At 42.0% G+C, this 26,083-nt stretch overlaps 1 protein-coding gene across 1 annotated transcript; it reads right to left on the bottom strand.

The window, feature by feature from the left end:
• Nucleotides 1-9,079: 9,079 nt before the first annotated feature.
• On the bottom strand, nucleotides 9,080-23,121 carry NPEPL1 (aminopeptidase like 1). Its single transcript, XM_040575922.1, has 12 exons — nucleotides 22,870-23,121; nucleotides 21,426-21,611; nucleotides 20,123-20,293; nucleotides 17,547-17,636; nucleotides 16,818-16,899; nucleotides 16,488-16,630; nucleotides 15,877-15,954; nucleotides 12,460-12,560; nucleotides 11,687-11,810; nucleotides 11,247-11,423; nucleotides 10,460-10,570; nucleotides 9,080-9,982 (listed from the first exon to the last, which is right to left on the bottom strand). Exons 1-12 carry the CDS (start codon nucleotides 23,017-23,019, stop codon nucleotides 9,824-9,826), a joined length of 1,572 nt encoding a protein of 523 aa, XP_040431856.1. The 5' UTR covers nucleotides 23,020-23,121; the 3' UTR covers nucleotides 9,080-9,823.
• Between the last annotated feature and the right edge of the window lie 2,962 nt (nucleotides 23,122-26,083).

The raw sequence follows: 26,083 nt of genomic DNA, 5'->3' as shown, positions 1-26,083 counted from the left end.
ATTGGAACCATCCCCTGTACTTAAAAGACCTGCAAATTCCTCTGAGAATGCTTATATTCCAAAGGTTTGTGTCTTCCAGCTAATTTGGTTTCTTCCCCCCCCCCTTCTAGATAATAGCAGCTGTCAAATATTTTCCCAGTTTGGATCCTTTCCCCGGACCACTAAATTGTATTGTGCCATCAATGCAGAAGAACCATTCGTTCTGCCAAGTATTGTTGGGATGGAGAAAAAGGCTGGCAATGTGCACTTTGATCTCATCCAGCTGCTTGCCTTGTTCTTTCCCAGGATAATCCTGAAGGTAAGTTTCCCTACATTAGGGGAGAAAATGATTATTTTTTTTTCTAATTCTGATGCACATTTGTAGTTAAATCCAGTGCTCCTGAATGTGTTTTGTTCTACGTTTTTTTTTTTTTTTGTTATAAATCCAAAATTGACTTTTTTGGTTTTGCTCAGCAGCTAAACTTTGATTTGAAGGTGAATTTAAGAGCTGACTTGCAGCTTTGTAAAAGGCTAAATCCCACATCTAAGCACCACTGTCCCAGATTCTCAGGCTACATGATACGTATAAATGCTGCATATTTAATAGAATATGCTCCTTTATCATGGTAATTAAAGACTTGGGAGGAAAAATTTTGGTCCTTTTGGGAAATTCAATAAGTTTTCCCACTATTTCAAGGAACCTGAAATGTTTATCTATATCTGTGAGGTTGGGTTCATTATTTATTCACCATAAAATTCTTACATAGATCTCTAGTGCAGAGTCTCTTTACGGCCATTCCCTTGTCCATCTCTTTCCCCATTGACGTACAATTCATGATTTTCATAGCTCAAGAGATATTGTATTATCCTTTCCTGAATTAGTCCTCTTAATGCCATGGACTATGGAGGTTTGAACGCGTTATGTTCCTGATTCCAGGAAGAAAGGACTGACTAGAAGGCAAAAGAAAAAGGAGCACAGAGGTAATGCAGTGGAAGAGGAACCTGGGTGAGGGAGATGGTATCTTTTCAGACGGTATAATCCCTCAGCGAGCACCTTCAGAGGAAGTCTGACAGCCCCAGGGAATGGAGGCAATGGGACTCAAAGCTATTTTTGTACATTTGAAGAGAACAATGTTCTATTTTAAACCAAGATAGAAAGAATTCAATGAAAGCATAAAAACTGGCAGTTAAGACGTAACTTCTTGAGAATATTACTTCTTAAGAATATTACTTCTGGCATCTCTCAACAAAACGCACTTCAACACAGTAGAGCTATGTTAATCTCAGTCTTCACAGGCTCCATGCATTAAGGACATGCATATGTACAGCTTAAAGGCTCCTACAGCAAAAACGTCCACTAAAATGGTAAAAATTAGCCCCAGAACCCTCCGAGTCTAACAGCCTGTCATGCAGTTCTTCTACGGTATCATTCAACCAGATACAGCCTCATGTTTGCTGCCTGTGTTCTGATGTTTTTAGTTGATCAACTTCATTACCTTTGGATCTGAACCTTTGTGATAAGCACAAAAGTGTTAATTTTATTCTACAGGCTGGAGAGCAAAATCGTTTGTTTCTTGGGGATCATAATATACTCTCAACAGCCTCAGCTAAGACTTTATTTGTGAAGCTGGGTTTTAGGAGAGCCCTTAGATGATCTGTGTTAATAAAAAGCAGGGAGTCCATGGTCAGAAGCCTGAACAAGCCATATACTTTATTCCCTCTAGCTGACTGCTTTGCTCTACCGCTAGGGACATGATGGGAATTTCCTATGATCTACAGCCGCTCTTTCTTTTTTTTTTCCTTGCTTTTTGATCCAGTCTTAATTCCAGTGAAACATAACTCAGATGAGTATCATGATAACTAACTATTATAGTAGGAAGAGGGAATGCACCAGAGAAGACCATGAAAATGGGATGCAGATGTGGCAACATCACTGCTTCCCAAGAAAAGCAAACTACGTGCTTTGAAGTTTTCCCAAAGTATTTTCCTTTTCTGGGCAAATTGTGGGGGAGTCCTGTACAGGACAGGAGCAGATCTCTTCAGCGTGGAGATAAGGCACATGAAACAGAAACGAATAAGTGGGCCTGGATGACTCCTCAAGGAAGTGAGCCATCCCAATTCCATCAAGATGCAGGGCTGATGCAGGGCACCGCCATGGCAGGAGAGAGGTCCTTTCAGGATCTGGTTGCCAGGGCTGGAGCAAGGAGGCCAGCTCCACTTCCAGACTGCTCTCAATACCAACTGGGAGCAATAAATTTCTGGAAAAAGCTCTCAGCTCAATCTTAAATGTTGCCAGCACTGCTGTTTGCATACTGTGGTGTACTCTTCTAGGCCAACCCTTGCAGTGGGATGTAAAAAGGAGTTTGCATCCTACATGCATTCTGAGGATTTTAGATTTGGATCATTTTCCACAACTATTGCTAAAGTGATTGCTTCAATTAGAGATGTGGACACCAGTCTGGGAAGATGGGCGACAATAACAATTGATGGATTTCTTATGAGAGGGGTCTCTGCAAAACAGTCCTAGCAAATATATATACATATACATATATATACATATATATATATATATATATATATATATATAAAAGCAAACAAGGTCAAGGGTATGGATATTCTTCATCTTACCAGTCATGACTGAAAGGTACTACTTTGCCCAGTGTCATTTAAGGTACTTCCTGTGCCCTAAAGTTCATCCATTGCTTCCTATGAAGAAATGGGAAAGAATCCATGGTTCTAAGAACTGATCTTTGTGCGTGCTATCAATAGAGCCTTAGCATATTCTTTTGGCAGACACGCAGTGATTGGGGTATTTGGAAAGAGGTAGGTGGACACTGAACTTCAGGTTTTACTGCAATCCACAACTGAGAAGTACAGCATGTTCTGGGCAATGACTATGCAAGGATGGACAATTAATTATTTCCAATTTTTTTCTGCAGACAATTGTGCCTGTGGTTCATATGTCTGCTTGGATGTGGTAACTGTATTTGATGCTGATAAGAAGGCCCGAGCTCCACCAGAAAAAGGCATCATCTGCATATGTATGAACTATGGCAAAGACAAATCCCAGCAGAAGCATTTACCTAATCTTAGCCGAAAGCTGTTTTCTATAAGCAAACCCCAAAGTTCTTGGACTTTTTACTGTTGAAAATACAGATGAAATAAGCATTTAGCATGGCTTCCAACTCTCGCATGTGGCAAGCAACTCTGAATCTTGGGTTTTGGTGGGTTCAAATTTGGTCTGAACTTTTATAACAATAACACATTTGACCTCTTTAAATACTCACATTTTAATTTGTTAAAATAATTTTCAGGGGAAAAGGACAACAACAGATCCTATATTCTAATTTATAGGAGGATGAACTTAGGCCAGACCTCTTAGCTTTGGTCAAATGCATCTATTTCAGTTTGTCAGACCATCAGACCAAGCATGGCCAGCCCAGTTGAGTCACAGGCAATGTTCAGACAAAGGGCTGCAGTTGCATCAACCCTTTCTAGTTTCTTGGGTAAGAAAAGCTGAATGTCACAGCTGTTACAGAGTATGTAAACTGCAGGCCCAGTTCCACCTGAAAGGGGCCATCAGCACAGTGGTTTAGCTCAGGACATTTACAATTTGTAGGAAGAACAGCAGAAATCCTTTGCAGGAAATGAGAACAGTGCCTGAATGCTATTGTCCCTGTACCAACCATGCTTCTTACTACTATGCTTGCTTACTTAACATGCCTTACTCTTTCCTTCACAGACTACTCCAATTCTAAATAATTCCTCCATAAGTATCTCAGACACATGGTCTCATTTCTGGCAGCCTCCACCGTGCTAAATTCTCTCTGGTGCCTGGAACAGCTGCTTGTTCCTCCAGCCTGGGCCTTTTAGATGTAAATAGTGTAATCCAACTTCAAGAGGCAAGGAAATATTAGCAGAATTTAATGTAAATATTGTATAAATCATCCCAAAATAGCATGGCCACGGGATGAGCCAAAGACACTAACAGAAAGTTAAACAGACTAAGTAAATACAGACTAAATATATTCCCCTCCTGGAATTGCCACTGGAACGATTCCAGGCAGGAAATAGGTTAAAATGCAGTCTTGTGGCAGTGATATTAAAAAGCCATTGGCCCACTTGGTGACATTTATAGTGAATTTTATGTACTCCATACATTCTTAATACATGCTGAGTTAAATATTATCAAATCTATAAAAAGATATGGAAAAATGTCTGTTTTCATACAGGCAGACAGTGCCCGGAACTCTCTTTGTGGGTTTTGTGTAAGAGAAGTGTTTGAAATAAAATATGAAAGGGGAGAGAGAGGAAAAAAAAAAAAAGTCTCCACACCCCAACTTTTGAAAACTGTTGCTTGCCCATTCAGCACCTAGAAGCCACCACACAGCAAGACAACAGGATTTCTAGGACACAAACCACAATGAGGACTAAGGAATAAAATACATTAATTCACTCACTTACATGTGCAAGTGGGGAAAAAAATAAAAATATCAGTTAAAGTGCCTAGTATGGGCCTGTGCAGCTTTTGATTCAGTGTGGTGTAAGTATAAAAGGATGTTTTTCTTGTATGGACCTTCTTCTACAAGTCCCAAGACGCTAGTGTAGAAAACACAATTAATGACAGTTTTGTGCATTGGTACTAGAAGATAAAAAGATGTCCTGATTCACCCTGTGCAGTCCTGGAATCCAGACTCTTGTCTTGATGTCCCAAAGACCATTTTTCAAAAAGCTATTTTATCTCAAGTTTTACAAACAGGATGGGGTTTCCATACCTCCCAGTCTCAGACTGTACCCAAAGCCAGCAGTAGCACCTCAGCCCCTGGACACCCTCCATAGCTCTGATACCCAGACGAATTCCGGTCAGAAGCCACAGGAAAAGCGCAACACACCTTGGCCCCGTCAAGGAAACAAAGGTAAAGGCCTGCAGCCAGGACTCCAGCCTCCAGCAGATGCTCCAGCCTAAAAGGTACCAGCTGGCTCTGGACAGGCAGAACCCGCAGCCTCTCTAGCTGGATCTGTGCTGAAGATTTATATGCTAACATTTTCTTTACGAAAGGCTGGAGGGAGTCTGAGAAGGTGAGTGACTCCTGTTGTGCAATCCCTTCTCATGACAACTTCTGGAACAGCTGTGGCCAATTAACTAAAGATTTCTTTCTTTGCAGAAATATTCTTAACCTTCAGGGCAGCAGAGGAAAATGGTTGTGAAATATGGTGTGGGGCTGCACTATCCTCATAGTGACTTGCACTGCATGGTTTCCCCCTGCTCCTTATGCCTCTTCGTCAGTCAGTGCCAGGGGTGACCACCAGTCCCTGGGCACCTCTGCCAGCCTTGCAATGGGTGGTTACAGGGTAAGGGGCTCCTCTGACCAGAGCTGACACAGATACAATTTCAAAACTCAATAGCCAAGGGACTTGAACACGGGAGGAAGCCCTTTCACTTCACAGGTTAGCTGAATGCTGTTCAGTCCCATGTATAAAGTGCCAGGGAGAAAGATCGAAAAAAAGCTAAGGGAGAATGAGAAGCGTGGAAGTAGCAAGTCCCATTTAATCTCATTCAGTGTTTGGCAGCGCCAAGAAGTGGTAGTACATGCAGCTGACTTCACTTGCTCCACATGAAATGAAGCTCAGTCTGAAAAATCTGTGGCAAGGTTTGCAAGCTGAAGGTCAACCAAAACATTACGGAGATTTTTCCTGATTGAGCATGTTGGTCTGGGACAACCCCTAAAGCATCAACTCCTCTTTGCTTTAAGCAAACCAAGAGATCACCTGCTCAGCACCTCTCCTGGCGAGGAGGCAGCCCTCTTGCTCACAAAACCAAACAGAAGAACTTTGCTGGTTCAGACTTGCATCTGCGAAAATGCAGTGTGGGCAGCTCTGTTCCTACAAGAGCTGTTGTGACAGGGCAGCACCACAGAGCACTGCCCAGCGAAACTCCCTTTGACTCAAACAGCCTGGAACAAGCAGCACGTCCTCCACCCAGCTGTTAACTTGCTTATTGCTGAGACCCCAGGGTCTGGCAGAAAGCAGAACAAGCCTTTCCAGCTCTTTTTGTATGCTCTGGTGCACCAGAGCACCAGGCTCCAACCCGCCACCGCTGTCCCAAGCACAGTGGGCCCTGGTTTCTGACAGCTCTGCTCACGCAGTTCATCCCACCAGCTCCTTCCTTACTATTGTCCTCCCTCCCCGAATCTGCCGTGCAGCTCATAGCAAACTACCAAGAGCAGAACCTATCTGTTGTAGAAGTGTCCATCAGCCCCCAGAGCCGGGTGGCCATGACAGAGAAGCTCACTAACTCACCCGATGGCTATGTCAGCTTCCACCAGGAAATCCTCAGCTAACAGCAGCGTTGCCCAGAGGAAGAAACAAGAAGAAGGAAATAGGGAGCAAGCTGTTGTAATGCTGTGTGAGACCAGGAAGGAGCCAACATCCACATTTTAATTTGAGAGGCACTACAAAACACACACGGGCAGAAAGCTAATGCTATAGAAACAAGCAGGCTTAAGAGGCCTACACAATTTTCTAAGGTCAGCGGGAAGGCGTGACCTTCGTTCCCCAGGTCTACTAGCTTATGTTTAATTACCAATCTCCTTTTGAAAGTGCTGGGCCCACCACACCAATTGCTACATCTGCAGCAATTTAAGCTTTAATTCCTAGAGAACAACCTAGAGAGACACCTCCCTAGCTCTGTGCTGCTTCTGGAGCCTGGTGTCAGGCCCTGCACAACCTTGCTCTGTCTCTAGCAGTTGCTCAGAAGGTAGCAGAGGTGTAGTAGGTCAGCTGGGAACCTGTAGCTTAGGAGCCCCCAAATTTTACTTCTTTACTTAGATATTAAGGTTATTTTCTGCAACCCAGTGAGCCCTGTGGAACTTTGGTATCTTTGATGGCTTGCTCCAGGGTACCCTGCAGCTTGGAGGACATAGGCCCTACTGAAGTTTTATTAAGCTACATAGGTGTGCACTGCCCAGCATAAAGTGCTTCTTTTTAAAGCTGCTTAAGTGGTACCAGAATATACTTCAGGTGTGGTCACCTAAATCCACTGAGGTAAACCTCTGCTGTCTGAAAGTGTTCCCCATGAGTAACACACTGCTTTGTCACATGGAGGGGACTGCACAGTTAAATACGTTCATAACCACAAAGCACTTGGTCAGGACAGTAATAGATGCAGTAAGAACATCAAACGGCTTTTTAATCTGCTCAGCTATTAGCAGAAATGGGTGTCAGTTGCAAATTCCAGTTGTGTTTGATACAGGCTTATTTCTGCTTGGTAACTATCCTATGTATAATTTCTGACACTGGTTATCTGCTACTTCTAAGGCAGTTTTGATATCTCCCCTTTCTTAGATTGTTTCCAGACCTCACACCAGGCTACTTCAGGGTAAATGCTGCAGCAGAAGCTAAGATTGTCCTTCACCTGAAAGTAAGTAAGCAAATCCAGGAGGTGGTAGAAACATGCCTTAGTGGAACTAAAATTCTGTCCATTAGGGGGCTAAGATAGACTGTGAGCTTAACAAGCATGAGATCTGAAACCTCGAAGAAAATATGAAACTTTATCTAGAGATCACAAATCGCTTTCCTGCATAGGTACTAAGTTCTGTTGTAGGGGATACTCCTTATCTAAACAAAAGAAAGTAACAATGTGCATGGGGAATAGCAAGAGATGTTAATTAAAACAAAACAAAACAAAAACGTGACTTTTATTTCATCGTTGGAACAGCTCCTTCACAAAAAGCATCAAACCTCTTTATTAGGTGTTGGGTTGTTTTATTTTACTCTGCTTAAGCAAATTTGAACTCTTTTTCAGTTTTTGATTTCCTAGATATTTATCTCTTCTACTCCTTTTCAAGTATTTCCTATTAGATTTTTTCAATATTAATTTTAATAGATGGCTTCTACTAAGTGCCTTCCAAATTAAATCCAGCAGTATGATGTGCTTTGAGAAACAGCAAAAGAGAAGAATACCATAGTAAGTTATTAAAATCTCATTTCTCTTTTATCTAGACTTGCAGCATTCAGTGAATAATAAAATCTTATACACCACAAAACCGCAGGCTACTGTGTATGTAAAAACCTGCCTCATTTGGCAAAACACTGTAAATTTCTAAGTTAGAACTAATTAATCTGAAGTGTGTTTCTACAGCATGAAGATTTCAGAGCACTGAAATTAGAACATTTTGCCGTTAGCTTCAGTGGTCAGACTGAATCAGAAATGAAAATAACTCTTTGACACATTTCCTACAACAGATTTTGGTAGCAGGTAGTGCTTTACACTGAGTGTCTAGAATGACTGAAGCCTGAACTTTCACTTCTATCTAGATTTCCTAAAACTGTGTTCAAGTGAACAAGGAAACCGAAACAGCAATAGGAAAATATAGGAAATAATGAAGTTCTGGGAAAAAAAAGTTACACTCTGCCTATAAATCAAATATAGCCACAAAAACAAAATGAAAATTTTTCTCTACCTTCTGCATTAGGCTTTTGACAAGGTCTTTAATGAAAAAGACAAAGCCAAAACCAGATGTGTACATCACTGTTAGAACTTCCATCTAAATCCCAGCACCAGTTCTCCCCAGAGATCACCTCCGACACAGGGAAAGGTATAATTTGTCACAACTCGGCTTGACTTTATCTTCAAAGCAGCCAAAAGTGTGTGCTGGGTTGGATTTTTTCAACATCGACGCTGTTTGAGCCAAGAAATGTTTCCAAAGGCTGATGCTTGAATTCACCAGGCAGGGACCAGCACTGATTAAAAGTTGGTCACTCTGTTCCTAACTCTGCTGCTGACATTATATAAATTGGGGCAAGTCATTTCCCGTGTGTGCCCAAGCCAAGCTATTACTTCGAAGCTCCTTGAGACTAATTTATACAGAAACTAATATTACGCATCCCGACTACTGTTGAATCAAACAAATGAAATGAATCAGTGTAAGTTCTTCGGAACTGCACCATACCAATCTGTATAAGCTGTTACTGTGTTAGGGTCTGTTTTCAGATGTGTGAGTGCTGGCAAAAGGAATTTGAACGGAGCAATGAAGTCACACACAAATCTTTGGAACACTCAGTTTTCTCAGAAATGTAAATAACACTATGAAGCACCACATGGGATATGTAAGCTGATTTAATAATAATAAATTTATTAAGTGGCAAGAAGCCACTCTGCTTTGTAAACGGATTTTACTCAATCACAGCCCCCCAATTTTTTCCTCATTTAACATGAATACATTCTGTAATTTGAACGTGAAAGATTTATGTAGAGATATGCTCTGGATCACTTACAGATTTTACTGGTCAGAAATACATTACACATGCGGAAACAGCACCGTATTAAGACTAAAGGCCTTTTCTCATTATATCTCCTTTACTACTAAGTTAAATTGTCATTGAATATGCCAAAACTACAGTTTTCTTTTCCTTATCCTGTGTTCAGAGATGTAGTGGGGCCTGCAGAAACATCTGATAAAACCTCATGTAAAATAAGTAATTCAGAAGGCTTTGTAAGCAAGAACTGCAGTTGCTTCTTCAGAATAGAGAGAGCTTCTCATGCATTAATGCACTTAGTTTGGTTTTGTGAGGTGCTCAGAGGAAGATGTGCCTTCCTCCTGATACAGTTAGCTGAGCCTGGAGTCTGCACCACTGATACTGTTCAGCAACTGTTTGCACCAATAATTTAAAAAAACACTAACAAAAAAGAATCAGGCTGTTTTTATCAGAAACAAGTAATAAATCTTATCATGATAGTAAAAAAAAATGGCAATTTCTGACATGTGACATTTTCATTGCTTGAAAACAAATCAGTGCAAAGTGAGGTAACACATGCACCCCGTCACATAGGGCTTGGGGCGCATTAAATCAGGCGCCGCCTTTTGGAATCCCTCTCCATATCCTCAGGGGGAGAGTCTCCATTGCACCCTAGAGGGGACACCATGTTTAGCAAAGGGTCTTCAGATGCCCCTCCGAACAGGGACAGCAACAAAGCCACGCCATAGCCAGTAGCTCGTTCACCCTGGAAAACAAAAAACAATTCACATTTCAGACTGTATAATATGGGCTGGTTTAATTTAGCTACTCGTCAAAAACATTGACAGCACATGGCCATAACAAATACTTGGAGACACTGTCAAGCCTGCTTGACTTACACTTCTGTATCCTTACTGCTATTACAATCTTTCCCTGTTAGATTAAACCAACACATCAGTTGATTCACAAAAACAGAGCTCATACTGACTTGAGGATGGACTTATGCTAGCATTCTTCAAGGCAGAGAATGTTCCATCCAACAGGACCATGGATTTGGAGCATGAGCTGAATAAAATGGGTTTAAAACAAAGGTGGGTTTGGGGATGAGGAATAAATTGGCAAGTTTTTTTTAGGGGAAAAATTCACACATGTTCCATCCAACAGAGGAACAACCCCAAGAGCAAATAAATGTTTTGTGTGAGGGAGGTGGGTAAAATGTCAGAAGTCCTATGAACATACTCACCGCATGAACAGGGGCAGCAATGTCTACATGGACCCAGACTCCAGGCCAGTCGAAACCGATGTGAGAAGCGATGAAGAGCCCAGCACAGGAACTTGGAGTATTGTCTCGGTCCTGTAGAAACAGTAAAAATACAGTTGGTCTTGCAAGAAAAGAAAATGTCAATGTTGTCTTCTTGACTATAGAAAAGACAGTTGTGCAAATCTAATTCAAAGCTTAATGGATGGCTATAAACCCAGTCTTTAGTCATGTATACTGTAAATGCTTTGAGTTAATTCCTGGGTAGGAATCTGGTCCTGCTTTTTTCGTCTTCTGCCCAAACTCATTTCTGCCGTGTTTTTGGAACTTACTGCACACTCTAACTCTCAAATTCTGCAAAAGCAGCTGCAGAAATCCCTGAGGTCTCTGTCCTCAATTTCCTGTTTTTTCCATTCCCAGTTACTGTCTCCAATGGTTATATATGATCTGAGGAATGCTTGATTTTATTTCTTAAAAGGTCTCCATCCAGGCATTTAGCATTCATCTTAAGGTTATGTTTAAAAGGCAAGCAGCCCATAGATAACTTTGCAGCAGGCTACCCTGTTTAAAATGGATGCTAAACATCAGTGGAGTGGCATTTAACTTGCAAAATCCCCTATTAAATGGTCTTTGAGGTCCTAATATGATCCATTTCTAAAAGATTACAGCCCACAGGAAGAACTTTCACGAAGCTATCAACAGATGGACACCCAGAATACACATAGGAGCATATTTTTATCTAATAACAGAAATGTGAAGAAAAAAGTCTTACTGCAACAGAGTTCTTCATATCAGCTACAGCAGAGGTAAATTCACTGAAGTGGAGCTCAGGGCAATACACAAGAGGATGGACCAGGTCTCCACAGTTCCTGCCAGCTTTAACACATGCCTTTTCCCACTCCTCGTTATTGGTAAGGACAGCAGCATGATACTTTCCTGTAGCAATTCCCTAATGAGATATACAACAAAATCAGGAAGGATTCACCCTGACAGTGGTGCATAGGATAGTTCTGTACTCTCGGCATTAATAGCTGCTTTCCATCTAACAGAACCACCAAGAAAAAAAAAAACATCTTAAAAGTACTTGACAAAAGAAGGTAGTGCTACAAACAAAGACATTGCAGCTACAGCCATATCTCTTAAAATTGTACATATAATGCACAGACACTAGAAGGATGCACCCCCTGTCCACTAGCAGGTCTGTATCAGTACCTGAGCTCCAGTAAGAGTCGCCATATCAAGAATGATGTCAGCTCCAAGATCTTTGCATGCGTAAGCTACTCCATCAGCCAGTATCAGCCTCCCTTCTGCATCAGTGTTATTGATTTCCACAGTTCTAGAAAGAAAAGAGGGCATTTAATACAACAATACTTCAGATTGCAAGTTAAGACACATCTATCCTGACTAGAACACTGGGTTAGAAAACAGACTCAAACCTTATGTACTTTCTTACTCGACTCTGCAAGACTGCACTGCTACATATTCCACTGTTGTAAGCATCCAGACAGAACAAACCTGGAAAACTGTAATAATAGTACTGTCGGCACGGTACTGTCACTACTTGTCAGGCCTGTATAATGCCCAGCACGTCTGGCTGGGATTTTAGTAATTACTGCCTTCCACTATGTATCACACTTGGTTTAAAACCACAAGAGATTCTTAGACAGTCCAAGCCTGCCTCTGCAACTGAGACAGTACAGACTACAGATGGTCACAGAAAATTGGTCGTACTGGAACAAACACAGGAACTTGAGTGCTTTAAGGAAACTTCATCTCATGACAGATAATACGTATCTTGATGTGCACTTACATACCACACAGGTCACTCTAAGCACACAGAAAACTCGCTATTATGGCCATCTGAAATCCTATTAGCAATCCTTAGGGAAGCTGTTGAGGTTCACAATCTATACAGTACTCAGACAAACAGAACCAAAGATTGTTTCCTCTCAATGTTTCTGGGAAAGATACAGACACAAACTTACTTTCCAGAGTAAAGAACATGAATGTCATCAGGTCTTGTTGCACGTGGTCCAACTGCATTCTCGGCCAAACAAAAAACAGCATGAAGATTGTCTTTAAAACCCTGTAATAACGATAGGAGAGAAATGGGTTTCAATTCACACCAAGCTCATTTATTTGGACTGAAATCAACATGGGATTACGATTTTATGGCAGCAATGCCACTAATTACATAGGAAATCTACAGTAAATGTCTTATCTTGTAGCTGAGGACAAGAGTTACAGAAAGCAGGCAAGGAGAAAACATGCAATCCTGGCTTTAGAGTTCTGAACTCACCAGAAAACTGCTGGGCTCACCAAAAACAACCCTTAAGTCACAGAACTACAGTACCCCTGAATGAAATCAGCTGAATACATCTCCAAAGATGTGGTACTTTAATTTCAGTACAACTCCAACATAGACTCACAACAGAGATGTCTGAACTTTATAACCCCTTCACCTTTCATAGTCAGAAAGGAAAGATCCAAGTAACAGATGCTTTGAGCATGACAATTAGAAAGGCTTGTGACAGCATGTTACACAGCCAGTCAGGATGCCTGGGATTATTTTCCAAACCCTGTTTTTTTCCACTGCTTTTATTTAGTTTCCAATAACAACAAAGACACAATTGGGGCCACCTGAGAAACTGAGCTCCTTCCCATCACTTCTTCAGCATTGCAGGAGAGCTTAAAGTACTAATGGAAAAGGATGGAAATAATAAATGCTAATATGCAGCCATTTGTGAACTCTACACTTTCCTAAAAAAAACAACCCCAGATGAACAGATTCCATCTCTGATAATTTTGCTGGAAAGCAACTTTGACCATGGCAACCCTGGAACATGGTACTCCTCCACGTCTCAGTGGATCTATCAACTGCCAGCAACGCAGCTTGCTGCCCAGAATCAAGCCTGGAACACACGTAAGATATATACTACCAGTACCTACCTTCTCTCTTTACATGTGAAAGTAAAAATTATCCATGGCTAGTATTAGTTGTTTTCCATTTTTAATTTTTTTTATAAATATAAAATTCCTGCTACGCAGGACACAGCATTTTCAAACTCTTCTTACCCCTTAACCTCCTCTTTTCTGCCAGATCCCATCTAGTTTACTTTGGTTCAAAATCAAGCACTTATATAGTTATGGATATTTTAAAATGTTAAGATTTTGTTTGTACAATGACTGTATTATGTGGAGAGATCCTATGAACACAATGGGAGGCAGCAGCACTTAACAAATAAAAGCATCGTTCCTCCTCAACTAGGATAGCTAGCCTTAAAAACATCAAACTCCTAGGGAAAACAGGCTCAGTTTTACTGTGAATCTCTTGATAAAAGTCCTGTAGCCAAAGTAATGTGGGCTTGCTGAATCAGTCCATGTTCTAAAGTCCAAAGGACAAATGCATCAATCAAAAACTTTCAAAAATAACATGCAGCCTCTAGAAACCATAAAATCACTTTACAGCTGCTAGTCCAGCCAGTAGGAAAACAGCATTGTAGATGAGATACCCTTCCACCTATGATCCTTTCCTCTTCCAAAATTGTCTGCAACAAAAAAACACTCTATTAAGTATCTCTTACTGAATTGCACCAAATTTTCCTCCTCCAACTGGGAGATGTGGTTAATCTACTGTCAAAAAACATAAACCCACTTCTGCTATCAACTGCCTTTTATTGAATCTCATCCTGCAGCTTTTTAAAAGCAGGATTCCCTATGTTAACATGCAGGAGGTGAAAGGATTTAGAAAATGTGAGTATTTTCTCTTCTTCCTTGTGTTGGAAAGCTCACAATGGATAAAATGCATTTCTGAAGGAAAAAATCACTCACTCGTGTTTGCTATCCAAAGGCTTTTAAAATCACATTGTAAAATTGTTGAACAACATGTAGGCAGATGATATTTTCTGAAGATGGATAATAACCTTTGCCCCTCTTCCTACTGAGCTTTCTATCCAACAGAAGTTTAAACTTCAGTCTTTTTGACAAAGTGCGGCCAATTTAAACCTCTTCCAGATTTATATTATTCTTAAGAGCATTAAAAAAAAAGGTCTTGAAACAGTAACAAAGACAAACTATTTCCACTGCCTACCTGAATACATTTTCTGCTAGGATTTAATTAACAAGTCTTCTTGCACCGGGTTGTAATATTAAGCAGTGATAACATTCTCTTGTTTTTACATTCGAAGGCATGGACTTCCTGTGAGGTATGACAGCTTCTTCAGGCTCAGTTTGCCCAAACATATTACTACCAGTTTATTCATTCGTGTATATGAAATAACTGATGACTTACATTCACAGCTACTGTGACTGTGAACGCAACTTGTCAGTGCAGATAATTACATGCACACATACTTCTGAAACAAGGACTGAATCACTGAGAGAATGTACCACATGCATGGCTTTCCCAGACTCTCCCAAAGCACTGTAGAAGTTCTAGCTTTTGTTCCTTGCAAACATGTGATCTAACTTTCTGAAGAACCTCGTTATGAAAACCTAGCAGTTTTCCTATGATGCTGCTCAGAAATGTGTTTTCAATTTTAAGTCTCTGCAGATAACTGAAGTTAACAATTCTTCCACATCAAACATACTGCTAAGGCCAAGGCACAGAGCTAAACTGTTGAGAAATGGGAATTTGGCAATGAACATCCCCTGGTCAAAGCTTCCATCAGATCTATGCATTAATCTGCAGCAGTACAAGTTCTTTGAACTTTGGATACTCCTTGGAGGCAATAGCTGCTCTGTCAGCAAGACTCAGTGACTGAATTTGTGGAGAGGGCAGAGTTTTATTGGCAGCAGCTACTTCATCTCCTCAGTTCATATTGTTAAAGCATAACGTACTTTTAAAAAATTCTTCATATTTCAATACTTGGCTTCTTCTCAGCTCTCCTACTACTTTCTGACCACAGGAGCCCAACAAGCAGCTCCTGATGAGACTAGAACTGCCACTTCCCTAGTAGGTTAATATTAGAACTGGCGCAGGATGTGGAATATGGATAGACTTCATACCCTGAGTTGCTCATCCTTTTCTTTGCTAAGGGGACAACAGTTGCCCCAAATCCCAAAGCTTAAACAAAAGCTTTATACCTGGATAACTCAGGTATGAATCTGATTCAAGGAACTTCAGTCAACTCAATCCTCAGAACAGACCCTGAAGCTCAAGAAAGACTCATAATGAAAAATTAGCACTTGAGCAACTTCTCACAATTCCCAAGATACCAGCAAAGATTTGAAACGCTTTCCTGAAATAGCATAAAGAGCAGAGTGGCCCAAGATCACTAAAGGCAGTGGCAGGTCAGAACTTTAGGATTAGGCTGACCCCCATATCTGGGAATATATCCAAAAGCCAGCCTGCTCCTTGCCAATGCTAGGCTACATGATATCAATTAACACATTTTACTTACTTGCTTTACAGTGGCTTTGAAGGCACCCAAAATAGCAGCTGCTCCACCACAGTCTCGCTTCATTCCAGGCATAGTAGTCTAAAAAGAGAGAGAGATTTTTTTAAAAAAAGAAAATTTATTATTTGAGTTTCAAAGTACATCCTGATAAAACTAGTATTTCTGATGCTTCTACAACTCTGGTCTTGACAGTACCATAACAAACGCAAGGAACACATGCACGTCTACTTTTTGGTGGATCTTGCCTTACAACTGGAAAATACTAAACCTCTACTGCTAGTTTGTTAGAAAAAAGAAAAACATTGATCACAAGACATGCATTGAAGTCAACTCAAATGGGTTTTGGATCTTTCCCCAAAATCAGAAATGAAACATCTTTGTTTCTCACTTTCTGCTAGCAGTGTGCCATACTTAAAGGGCAAAATACCCAGTAGCTCTGTAAAATGTTCCTTAAATTCTATATGGTCTTTTCTCATGGTATTTTGTGTCTGCACAGATGACGGTAAATCAAGTGTTTACTCAAACAGATACTCTTTGGTTTCTATGGACATTAACAGAATTATTTCCATCAGGAAACAACACAGTAAGCAAAGACAGCAGAAGTGTTTATGTACCTTTCCCTTAATGCTGAGTCCTCCAGTATCATACACAATACCTTTGCCCACCCATGCAATGGTCTGTGTAGCACCATCTGGAGTATGACTGAGAACTGCTAGGGCTGGAGGATGCAGAGCTGCCTTGCCAACCCCGTAGATACCTGGAAAATAAGACAATTAAGCCACAATTAAGCAAGAAAGACTGCAAAAAGCAATCTCTGGCTATATCTTGGAATACTATGGGCTATAAAACTGTTTCAGAAATGCATAAATAAAATATCACAATGGAGACGATACAACATTCCAATTAACTGTTAGGAAAAAAGTGGAATTTTCAACAAGATATACCTCCAAAGCCTCTCTCCTTCAGCTCCTCATCTCGAATAATGGTAGGAGTAATCCCAAGATCCTTGCCAACTTTTTTGATTTCCTTCATCATTAAAAGAAAAAGAACAATGTCAGTCAGTCAGTCATCAGGACACATTTGTGTCATAAAACCCACATGTGGGTTTTATATGATTTTGCATGTACACACATACATTCACTATTTTGGGACTGATGCTGGTTTCCAATGGTCTAACTTCACTGACACCCTTGATTATTTAGTATTGCATGAAATGCAAATCTGACCTTTAAGTTCTGCCAGGAAGAGAAATCTTCAGAGGTAAAAGCCAGCTGTTCACTCTACTGAACCACGATGAAATAGGGCAGAAATATTTTCACTCTCAACAGCTTTCCAGATGTTGATTTGCAAGCATGTCAACTTCTCTCCCATAATTTCAGAAACTTACCACCATAGGGCTTAAGAAAGCACTAGCACTGGCAAAGGAGCCAGTGTCATCACCTCTTCTGACTCCCGGTTCCTTACACCAAGCATTACACTAACTCCTTCAAACTTTGGTAAGTTGTCCTAAATATTAATGGCTAAAGAAATAGCCTGAGCATCCTTGAATAGGTTGTTTAATACATCTCCTACACTGACACAGAGGTTTTGCTCAGAGATAGGAACACTAGTTCTTTATTGCTGTAGTCAAGACTTCCAACATGTAACTCCTGCTCATCAGCTGTGTTACCCACCTCCAGGAAGTTATCCGTGTTCATCTCATTGCAAGGGGTGTCCACGATTCGAGCAGCCAGTCTGACTCCTTCTGTAGCACTTGCCAGGCACTATAAAAAGAAGCGAAGACACTTAAGAACTGGCCTTCGTTTAGGTGGTTTTCTGCATAACTTTGCACCTAGTCCTAAGCAGCCTACACTGGATGTAGGATTCCCCTGGAGCACAGTAATGCCTAACTGCAACTGGCTGCAGGTAGCTGAGCAGTACTAACTAATGTCAACCAAGCTAACTTATTTTCCATACGTGTTAAACAGAAGATATTTTTTCCTATGCTCTGATTTCTAAGCAACTGGATTCCTTCCAGTGAATTGATTCTGCAAAATTAGTAGCATTCTCCACTTTAAAAAGCAAGATCAAGAATGCAGAGCAAGGTGGAGGGCTGGAAAGACAAGATAAAACAAATTCAGGAAACCACAATGAACTTGTAGTCTACTTGGGCTGGAAACCTGCAGCGATTACATAATGTACAACATGTTTTAATATAGCAGGCAGAATGGTTCAGTGCAACAAAGATTAATACCATAAGACGTCCTATATGGCAGGCACATGGGGAAGGTGAAACATGAGCTATCTGTGTGAAACATGCAGGCATCGACTACCTCGCTCCTGTGGCAGAACTGACCGCCCTTCACCTGGACTGAGAGAAGACGTACCTACGCGAGAGTGGACTGAATCAAAATGGCCCGCAGCAAGCACGCTGAGGCTGTTCCCTTAAAGAAACATCCTCCTGGCAAAAAGGACAATGGAGGCACCAGAGGCTAAGCTTTAACTTTCAGCTCCTGGGAACCAACAACTTGAAGCAAAAAAGACCAGGTGGAAGGGAACTCTGTTCAAGTTTTCCAGTAGCCACACTACACCAAAGACCACACACACAGCAGAAGGGTGAGTCAAGATGGGTTTCAAAAGAATCTGATGTGTTGGCTAGTTATTTGTGCTGAGGTATCTGAAGTTTGGCTTGGCCAGACTGGCCTAAGGACTCCATATATTCTGTATCCCAGCAGACTCATAAACCTCGGCTTGTTTTGGAGTGGTGCCTGATTCCCTACAATTACTTTGATTGCTTTACTTCCCCTAAAGGGATAAGAACCTCCTCAGGAGCCAGACTAAGCTGGGAGTGATTCACCACTAGGGTCATGCAGGTAAAAGGAGGTGCTCTAACCTAAACGACAAGTCCAAGGGAATCAATATGACACTCACAGAAATAAGCTGTGCCTGCGTTTGGCTTCCAGGGTACTGAAGAGAACCAGGAAAACAACAATCTTTAGTAATTGCCCTATAAAACTGTGACAATCCCTGCTAGACCTCACCATAAAATACCATGGACAATGCAGTACGTGCAGAATATGGCAGCATGCCTAGGGAGAGGTTTAGCTAAAAAATGCTACCACATGCCTCTTCCATGCTCTACACTAGCTGTCTGGTGCTGGTTGAATTTAAGGGGGGAAAACTTAGCTTGGAGGAAGCCAGCAGTTGTTTTGGCATTGACATCAAAGGGAAGAATGGGAGAAAGAATTATTTTTTTTAAAAGAAAGAAATCTTTTTTATTATTATTATTTTGGGGTAAGGGAAAATTCAATGATCAACTGTTGTACTCATAATACATCTCTCTCACTTTCCTGAAGACTGGTCTGGCATCATTTGCTGTAGCCAACTCATTTAGTAGAATAAGAACAAAGTATGCAGTAAAAGTTACAGAAGGAAAAAACCACTAAAGCTGCAATTCTGCGAATTTCAGATGTAGCAACAGTCTCCTCAATCAGATCACAGTGTCAACGTGCACTGAAATACAGATCTGGAGCACTGACCTGGAAGTTGCCTAACAGCTCAAGTGCAAAACTTGGAATAGCTTTTAAGTTAGGATCTTGAAGATTAATGCCCTAGAATAGTAAAGGTTACCTGACGTGTAGTTTCCTCTCTGAAGTAGTCAGGTGCAAGGGAAACGATCTTTTGACTACCTGCTACTGAAAGACGACTGAGACAAACACTGAACTGTTATGTATAGCTCATCCCCAAGCTAGAGCATTTCTTCAGGGGTTTTCCTTCTGGCTACAGTTTTTTATAAAAACTCAGCCAAAGAGGTACATCACACAAATATCAGAAGCCACACGTGATCCCAGAATAAACAACTTTTTAGTGACATCAGTGTGATATTCACCTGCACAACCACAGACAGATTGTGCCCAAATAAAAGAGAGCAGCCCACACACTGAAGGTAACAATATTAAACACTAAAACCCTACTATTTGCATCTATGATAAATGTGAGAAAAGAGGAATCTCTGTTTTACTTGCTTGGTGTTTTTCACCCCTGAAACGTACACTCTAAATAACATCTTCAGCCTTTGCTGCAATATGTTCAATATTTTTACTCACGCATGCTCTGAACTGAACAATTTCTTACTTTAGATACAACACCTACTCCGTACGTAGCCTGAGGTACACATTTGTGCATGCAACAAACTGAATAAAGTAAAAAAAGATTTCAGAGAATAATGAAAACAACTGATCACAAGGGGAAGGGGGGAACAAAAGCCTACTTTAAGCGTTGCCACTTCTATTGGTCCATTGTTTTGTCCAACCAGGAAAAACTCGACTGTTACAGTTTTCTTCTCTGTGCGTCTTGATGCACTTGACCGATGTGTAAACAGTGGGAAAGCCCTGGCCAACGCACAAGCAGAAGCGAAAACTTCAGACCGCTCACAGACCATCTGAAACAACAGCCAGAAGAGAACCAAGTCAGGTAACATTAGGGACATGAAGACTACATTTAAAAGGATTAATTACCATTGGGAAAGAGGAAAAGAACTGATGTCTGAATGGAGAGACACTCATACGTTGCACTTTGCTTGGGTGGGGGAGCAGTACAAACAGCACCAAACTGAACTCATTCAGTTCAGTTCCCATATGGAAATGAACTACATTGCTGGACCTGACTGTGTACGAATTAATCGCCCTTATAAGGGAACTAGACTGCTTTAATTATACTTGTCTAATTAACACCGGTTAGCCTATGGATTGAGACAAAAAAGCAAGGGAACCATCAGTATGTGTTCAAAACAAATAAAACAATGAGAGTAATGATATGAGAATGCGGTTAATATCAACCCAAACCTTTTTAACATATAAAATATTTTTCTGAAGTTCATTACAGAAATTACCAATGGAAAGAAGTTTTAGTTAAACATCTCCACATTTAACTACAAGGGAAAAAATACTCTTGCAAATAAGTTTTCCAGGTGAAGAGTATAATTAGATTTTGTTATTGACGCCGACTATATGAGCTTTCTGTAGTAAGCTGGAACTCTGGATTAACCTGGAGAAGCCATAGAAAGAAAAACCACCAAATTCATCAGGCTCATGCAGAAGATGACCAAAGTAGTGCAAGACCTTTTCCTGCACAGGATTTGTGCTGGAGTTCTAGTTTACATTAAGATTTCTAAAACTTATTGACTAATTCAAGTCACCTAAAACTGGCTATCCAATATAGACATAGCACTCTGTATGCAGTCCATGTCAATCTTCTAAAGCATGATATGTACCACGTGCTAATGCCTTGAATATTTTTTCAAAAAAATCCACTACTGGTTCCCTTTGCATGGACGTTACTGGTTGAAAACATTCCATACATATCCATCCTTAACTCCTTCCAACTGTTTGAGCATGCATAAGCTATTATACTTAGGTCTTGTTTACGCTCCAGAGCAAAACCATTTATAAATGCTGGTATAATTATACTGGTAACACTCATCCACCTCTTGTCTCCTTGGATACAGCTAAAATCCTGAAAAGTCAACAAAATACTAGACATTTCACCGGAAGCGTTTTCCAACAGCCACTTACAACAATACATCTGTTGACACCTCCTGGAAGACAGTTTCTGACCAGGCGGGTGATGAACTGAGCTGCAGATGGACTATTGTGTCGGCTGACCCTGGAAGGCAACGCGGCCACAGTGGCGTAATTCAGGTAGAGAGGACAGCTGTCGGTAGGGTTTGGATTCAGAGTGCTTAAAGCAGACTGCCATATCTGAGGAGAAAAGAAGAATCAAAAAAGAAAGAACTGTATCAGACTTTGTTTCCAATACCTAAAATCCTTTATTTAAGAATGCCTCAACATAGTTGGAATGAGATGGAAAGACGTTATGCACACCCTTTTAAATGCAATAACCTCTACGACAGTGAAGAGGCAGGAAATATGATGAACCCATTTATTAATCAGAAAATACAAATGTGCTTTCCATTACAAGTATCTCTTAAGCCACATGAATTATAATTTAAAAACACACCATTAATGTACAGGCTGCTTCAGACCCTTTTAAGTTGAGACCATTTTGCTACTGATAAATAGATGGACTGATTTACTGGTCCCACGTTATTCTTTCATACAGCAATTTAATTAAAAACAAAAAAGAAGGCTAGATATTGTCATAAGAGACTCGAGGGCCCAACAAATAAAACTGCCAAGCATCTAGCAACCTAAAAGCCGCGATGCAAAACATCTATCATTTTGCCACAAGCCATCAACACCATCTAAATAAAAATAGATCCACATACTCCACAGCAGTAGCTGAAAGCAGGGGAGGAGGAAAGAGATGCGATATCTTTCACCCCTTGCAGGCAGCCAGGCTTAGTCTCCAGCTTGCCACCTGCCACCTAAGAGCGTGTATTTGGACAATTATTTTAATTGCAGTCAGCAGCTTGTCATCTGGGAGGAATGCAAAGCACTTTTCACCCGTCAAAGCGGGTAAAAGGTAAGAGCTGTACGCTTTAAGGGGCAGCGCTGCCCCCAGCTCCAGCAACAGGCTCTGGCCACAACCCGGGGCTGCCCCAGGGCCTCGGGGACACCCTGCAGCACCGAGGCGAGCGGGCCCCCGATGGGTTTCGCTTTTCATTTTTCCGTAAGGGCCGCCTCGGGGTGATTTTAGGGCACCGCTCAGCCGGGTAAAGCAAAGCCCCTTCCCGCTCCTGAGGCCGTGCAAAGCCGGGTTTCCCCCGAGCAAGGCCCGGCAGGCCCCGGCCCCTCACCGCGGCAGGCCCCGGAGCCGCAGCCGGGCGGTCCCCAGCCCCCGGGACGGGTCCGCAGCCCCCCGGGGAGCGCCCCGAGGCCGCCCGGCCGCAGCCGTGGCACGGCGCCGGGAGCACCACGAGGCCGGGCCGGGCCGGGCCGGGCAGAGGCGGCCTCGGGAGGGGCCGCGGGCAGCCGGGGGAGGCGACGGCGGGGCGGCGGTGATGGAGGGGTGGTGGTGGCGTGGGGGGGGGTCCGCGCTCCCCCAGCCCGGCCTCACCTCCTCGGTGACCCGCGGCTGCAGCTTGCCCCGCAGCTGGGCCCAGGGCAGGCGGTGCAGGTTGTGGAGCTGGCCCAGGACGAGCAGCGGGCGGCTCTGCGGGTCCGCCTCGCCGGCGCTGGCCTGGAACTCCAGCTGCACGTTCGCCATCTTCCTGCCCGCCGCCCGGCCCGGCCCGGCTCGGCACGGCACGGCACGGCACGGCCCGGCACGGCACGGCCCGTCCGCACGGCTCCGCCCCGCCGCCCAGCGCCGGCTCGGCGGGGCGGGCACCGCGGCGGGGCGGGCGGCCTCCGGCGGCCGCGCCGGGCACCGCAGGCGGGCGCGGGGCCCGGATGTGGCTCGGGGCCTGGAGGTGGCACCGGGCCGACCGCGGGGCCTCCGCTCGGCCCCGGGGCCTCGGCCTGAGGCGTGGGGGGCACGGGCTGCCCGAGGGGGATGCGTAAATACGCGTAGGGGTACGGGCCGCTTAAGCTCGTCTGGAAGCTTTGCTTGTGTGGAATATCTACGTTAAATAACCTGATAAGCTGTAAATAAAACCTGAAGGAAGCATGGTTTACTGTACTGTGTTGGTTAACTAATAACCACCCCACCACATTTTGCAGCTTGTTCTTCCCCTCCTTACTTGGAAGCCACTAAATAATACACACACACAGAGGAGTGGTGTTCCCCTTGCACCTGCTGGGAACCTTACACATAACAAAAAGCAACTCTTGTGCTAGATCACAGAACGGCTCGGGTTGGAAGGGACCTTGAAGACCACCCAGTTCCAAGCCCCTGCCATGGCAGCGATGCCACCCACTAGGTCAGGTTGCCCAGGGCCTCATCCAGCCTGGTCTTGAACAGCTCCGGGGAAGGGACACCCACAGCTTCTCTGGGCAACCTGTTCCAGTGCCTCCCCACCCTCTGAACAAAGAATTATTAGATTATATTAATAGGCCTTTTGTATTTGACCCGAGTTTCAGAAAACACACATGTAGATCGTTTTGGTTTTCTACAATTTCACAGTTCATAGACAACAATGGAAAAAAGATGCTGCAACACTGCAGTGCACAGTGTGACACTCCTTGAGTCTTTCTGCCTCTTCAGTAAAGGTATTTGTACTAATTCCAGCCACCTCCATGTACAATTAAAATGCATGCAATTTTAATCAAGCTGGAACTCTTATTTGCCTCTCATAACTCCATTTAAGGATGGAAATGCTACATTTTGAAAGTGTAGAATCATACAGGGATAAAAATGGAAAGAGCCAAATTCTTTCCTTCATGAAGCTAAATATCAGAGAAAATGTGCTTCTAAAAACATTACAGAAACAGAAGAAAAAGCCAAAATACACTCTAAACTATAATATGGGTAGTCACTTAAAGGAAACACTGTTTTCCGAGCTCCAACTTTAATAGTAAATGTGTGTTTTAAATATAATAGGATTGTTATCCTTATATTTTTGTATTTGTCAAGCACCTCCTATTAATGTCAGGTCAGGAGGGAATCAATACTCATTAATCTGCAGCTACGTGAAAAGTCTAAATATCTCAAAGGGAGTGCACTTCCATTTATAATGGAAAAATAAATGCAGATGCAAATAATGGAAGTACATCTAAGAAGAAAATACATATTAGGCTGAATTCCAGAAAAAAAGGCTTTCTTAGAGTAAGTCTTACTTGGTCCCTGATGGGACATTATGGAAACTTTATTGCCCAATACATTTAAAATTAGCTTGAATAAAAGATCTAGCAAAATCTATTGCAGAGGTCAATCACGTGTCATCACAGACTGGACAGGATAAACCAATAAACAAGTTCAAACTCCAACACTTGATAACACTTCATGTAGAGATATGAAACCCAACTTTTATGAGTCTCTTTACCAAGCCAAAGAACATAAGCTGTGTAGGGATTCACTATTATTCCATTACATATGGACAGTGAGCAAAATATGAAAGAGAATAATAGAACAATTATTATTTCTTGATTGAGACATTCAGAAGATTCTACCAGGTAAACTCCTTATCATTTAGTACAGATTCTGCCATTCCTACTACTGCAAGATTCATAATACAGTACTGTCCCAATCCGTATTATCCAAAAGAAACAAAGCAGTAGGAAATGCTCATCTAAATCTAGAACCTTCCATCATTAAGTTAGGGACAGCAGAGGGGCATCCTAATCAAAACAACAGAATGATTGGGAAAGTCAGTTCTATCTATGATACAGAAACTATACTTATTTTCCACGAACAGTAGTTGCAAACATTTCTACTCATGGGAGCCTCAAAGGAAGTTGCAGCATGGACTAATCTTCCATAGCCACTCCAATTGTTAATCCTCAAGAAGTTGCAAGTATTAATGGAATTAAGCCATTCAATATTACATATTCCATCGTAATTAATATGCAAAAGCATAATGGATTCCTTGTTTTAGTTAAACTTATGTAAAGTTTCTTAAAAGAAAAATTCTTCCATTTTACTTTTCAGAGTTTCTAGAGAACGCTCGCAATAGATACTAATTACTGTTGCAGTGCTTATAATACTGTCATTTTCAGATACCACTAGAATTAACTTCTGTTAATAAGGAATAGCAGCTTCTTGTTGTATGCTTGCATACATTTTAATGGAGAAAGTCTGTACAAGCCAACAGCTTTATAAGTCATTCAGACCAAGTGGGGAACCACAGATTCTTAGGAGATGCTCTAGCAACATCGTGCAGTTCCCCATGGCGTTCGGTAAGCAGTCAGGCAGAGGCTCAGTACAAGCTGAGAAGAAGAATCCAGCAACCATGAAGAGGCCACAGTCCGCAGAACGCTGTTTCTCTGCAGCAGCACGCAGAGGTGATTACAGGGCTGGACAGAAGCAGTCACTTGGTTCAGACAGCTTTTGCTCCTGTAACACCTGAGTAGGTAGCAGCCACTATTGAAGCCAAGATTCTCCTCATTTGCAGTGGCTTTTTTGGGCACTGAGGCTACCCCTTCTATAACACTCCATAGAAAGTTATTCTTTCAAAGCATTGCATAAGGGTTTATGGTTTAGTTATCAATAATTTAGACTGAATTGTAACAAATTAGACATCCAAAGTGATACAGAAGTCTAGAAGGTTTTTTTTTTGTATTTTTTTTTTTTTAATATTCAGCCTCAAATTCTAGCTCAAGTTACACAGGACAATTCACATCAGAATTCAACCTCTTGTGCAGTGCATATTAAAAAAGTGCATTTCCTTTCA

The sequence above is a fragment of the Cygnus olor genome, chromosome 16 (assembly GCF_009769625.2).
Source record: "Cygnus olor isolate bCygOlo1 chromosome 16, bCygOlo1.pri.v2, whole genome shotgun sequence".
Taxonomy (NCBI): domain Eukaryota; kingdom Metazoa; phylum Chordata; class Aves; order Anseriformes; family Anatidae; genus Cygnus; species Cygnus olor.
The sequence above is the reverse complement of the archived record's forward strand: the minus strand, read 5'-3'. Positions and strand labels throughout refer to the sequence as shown.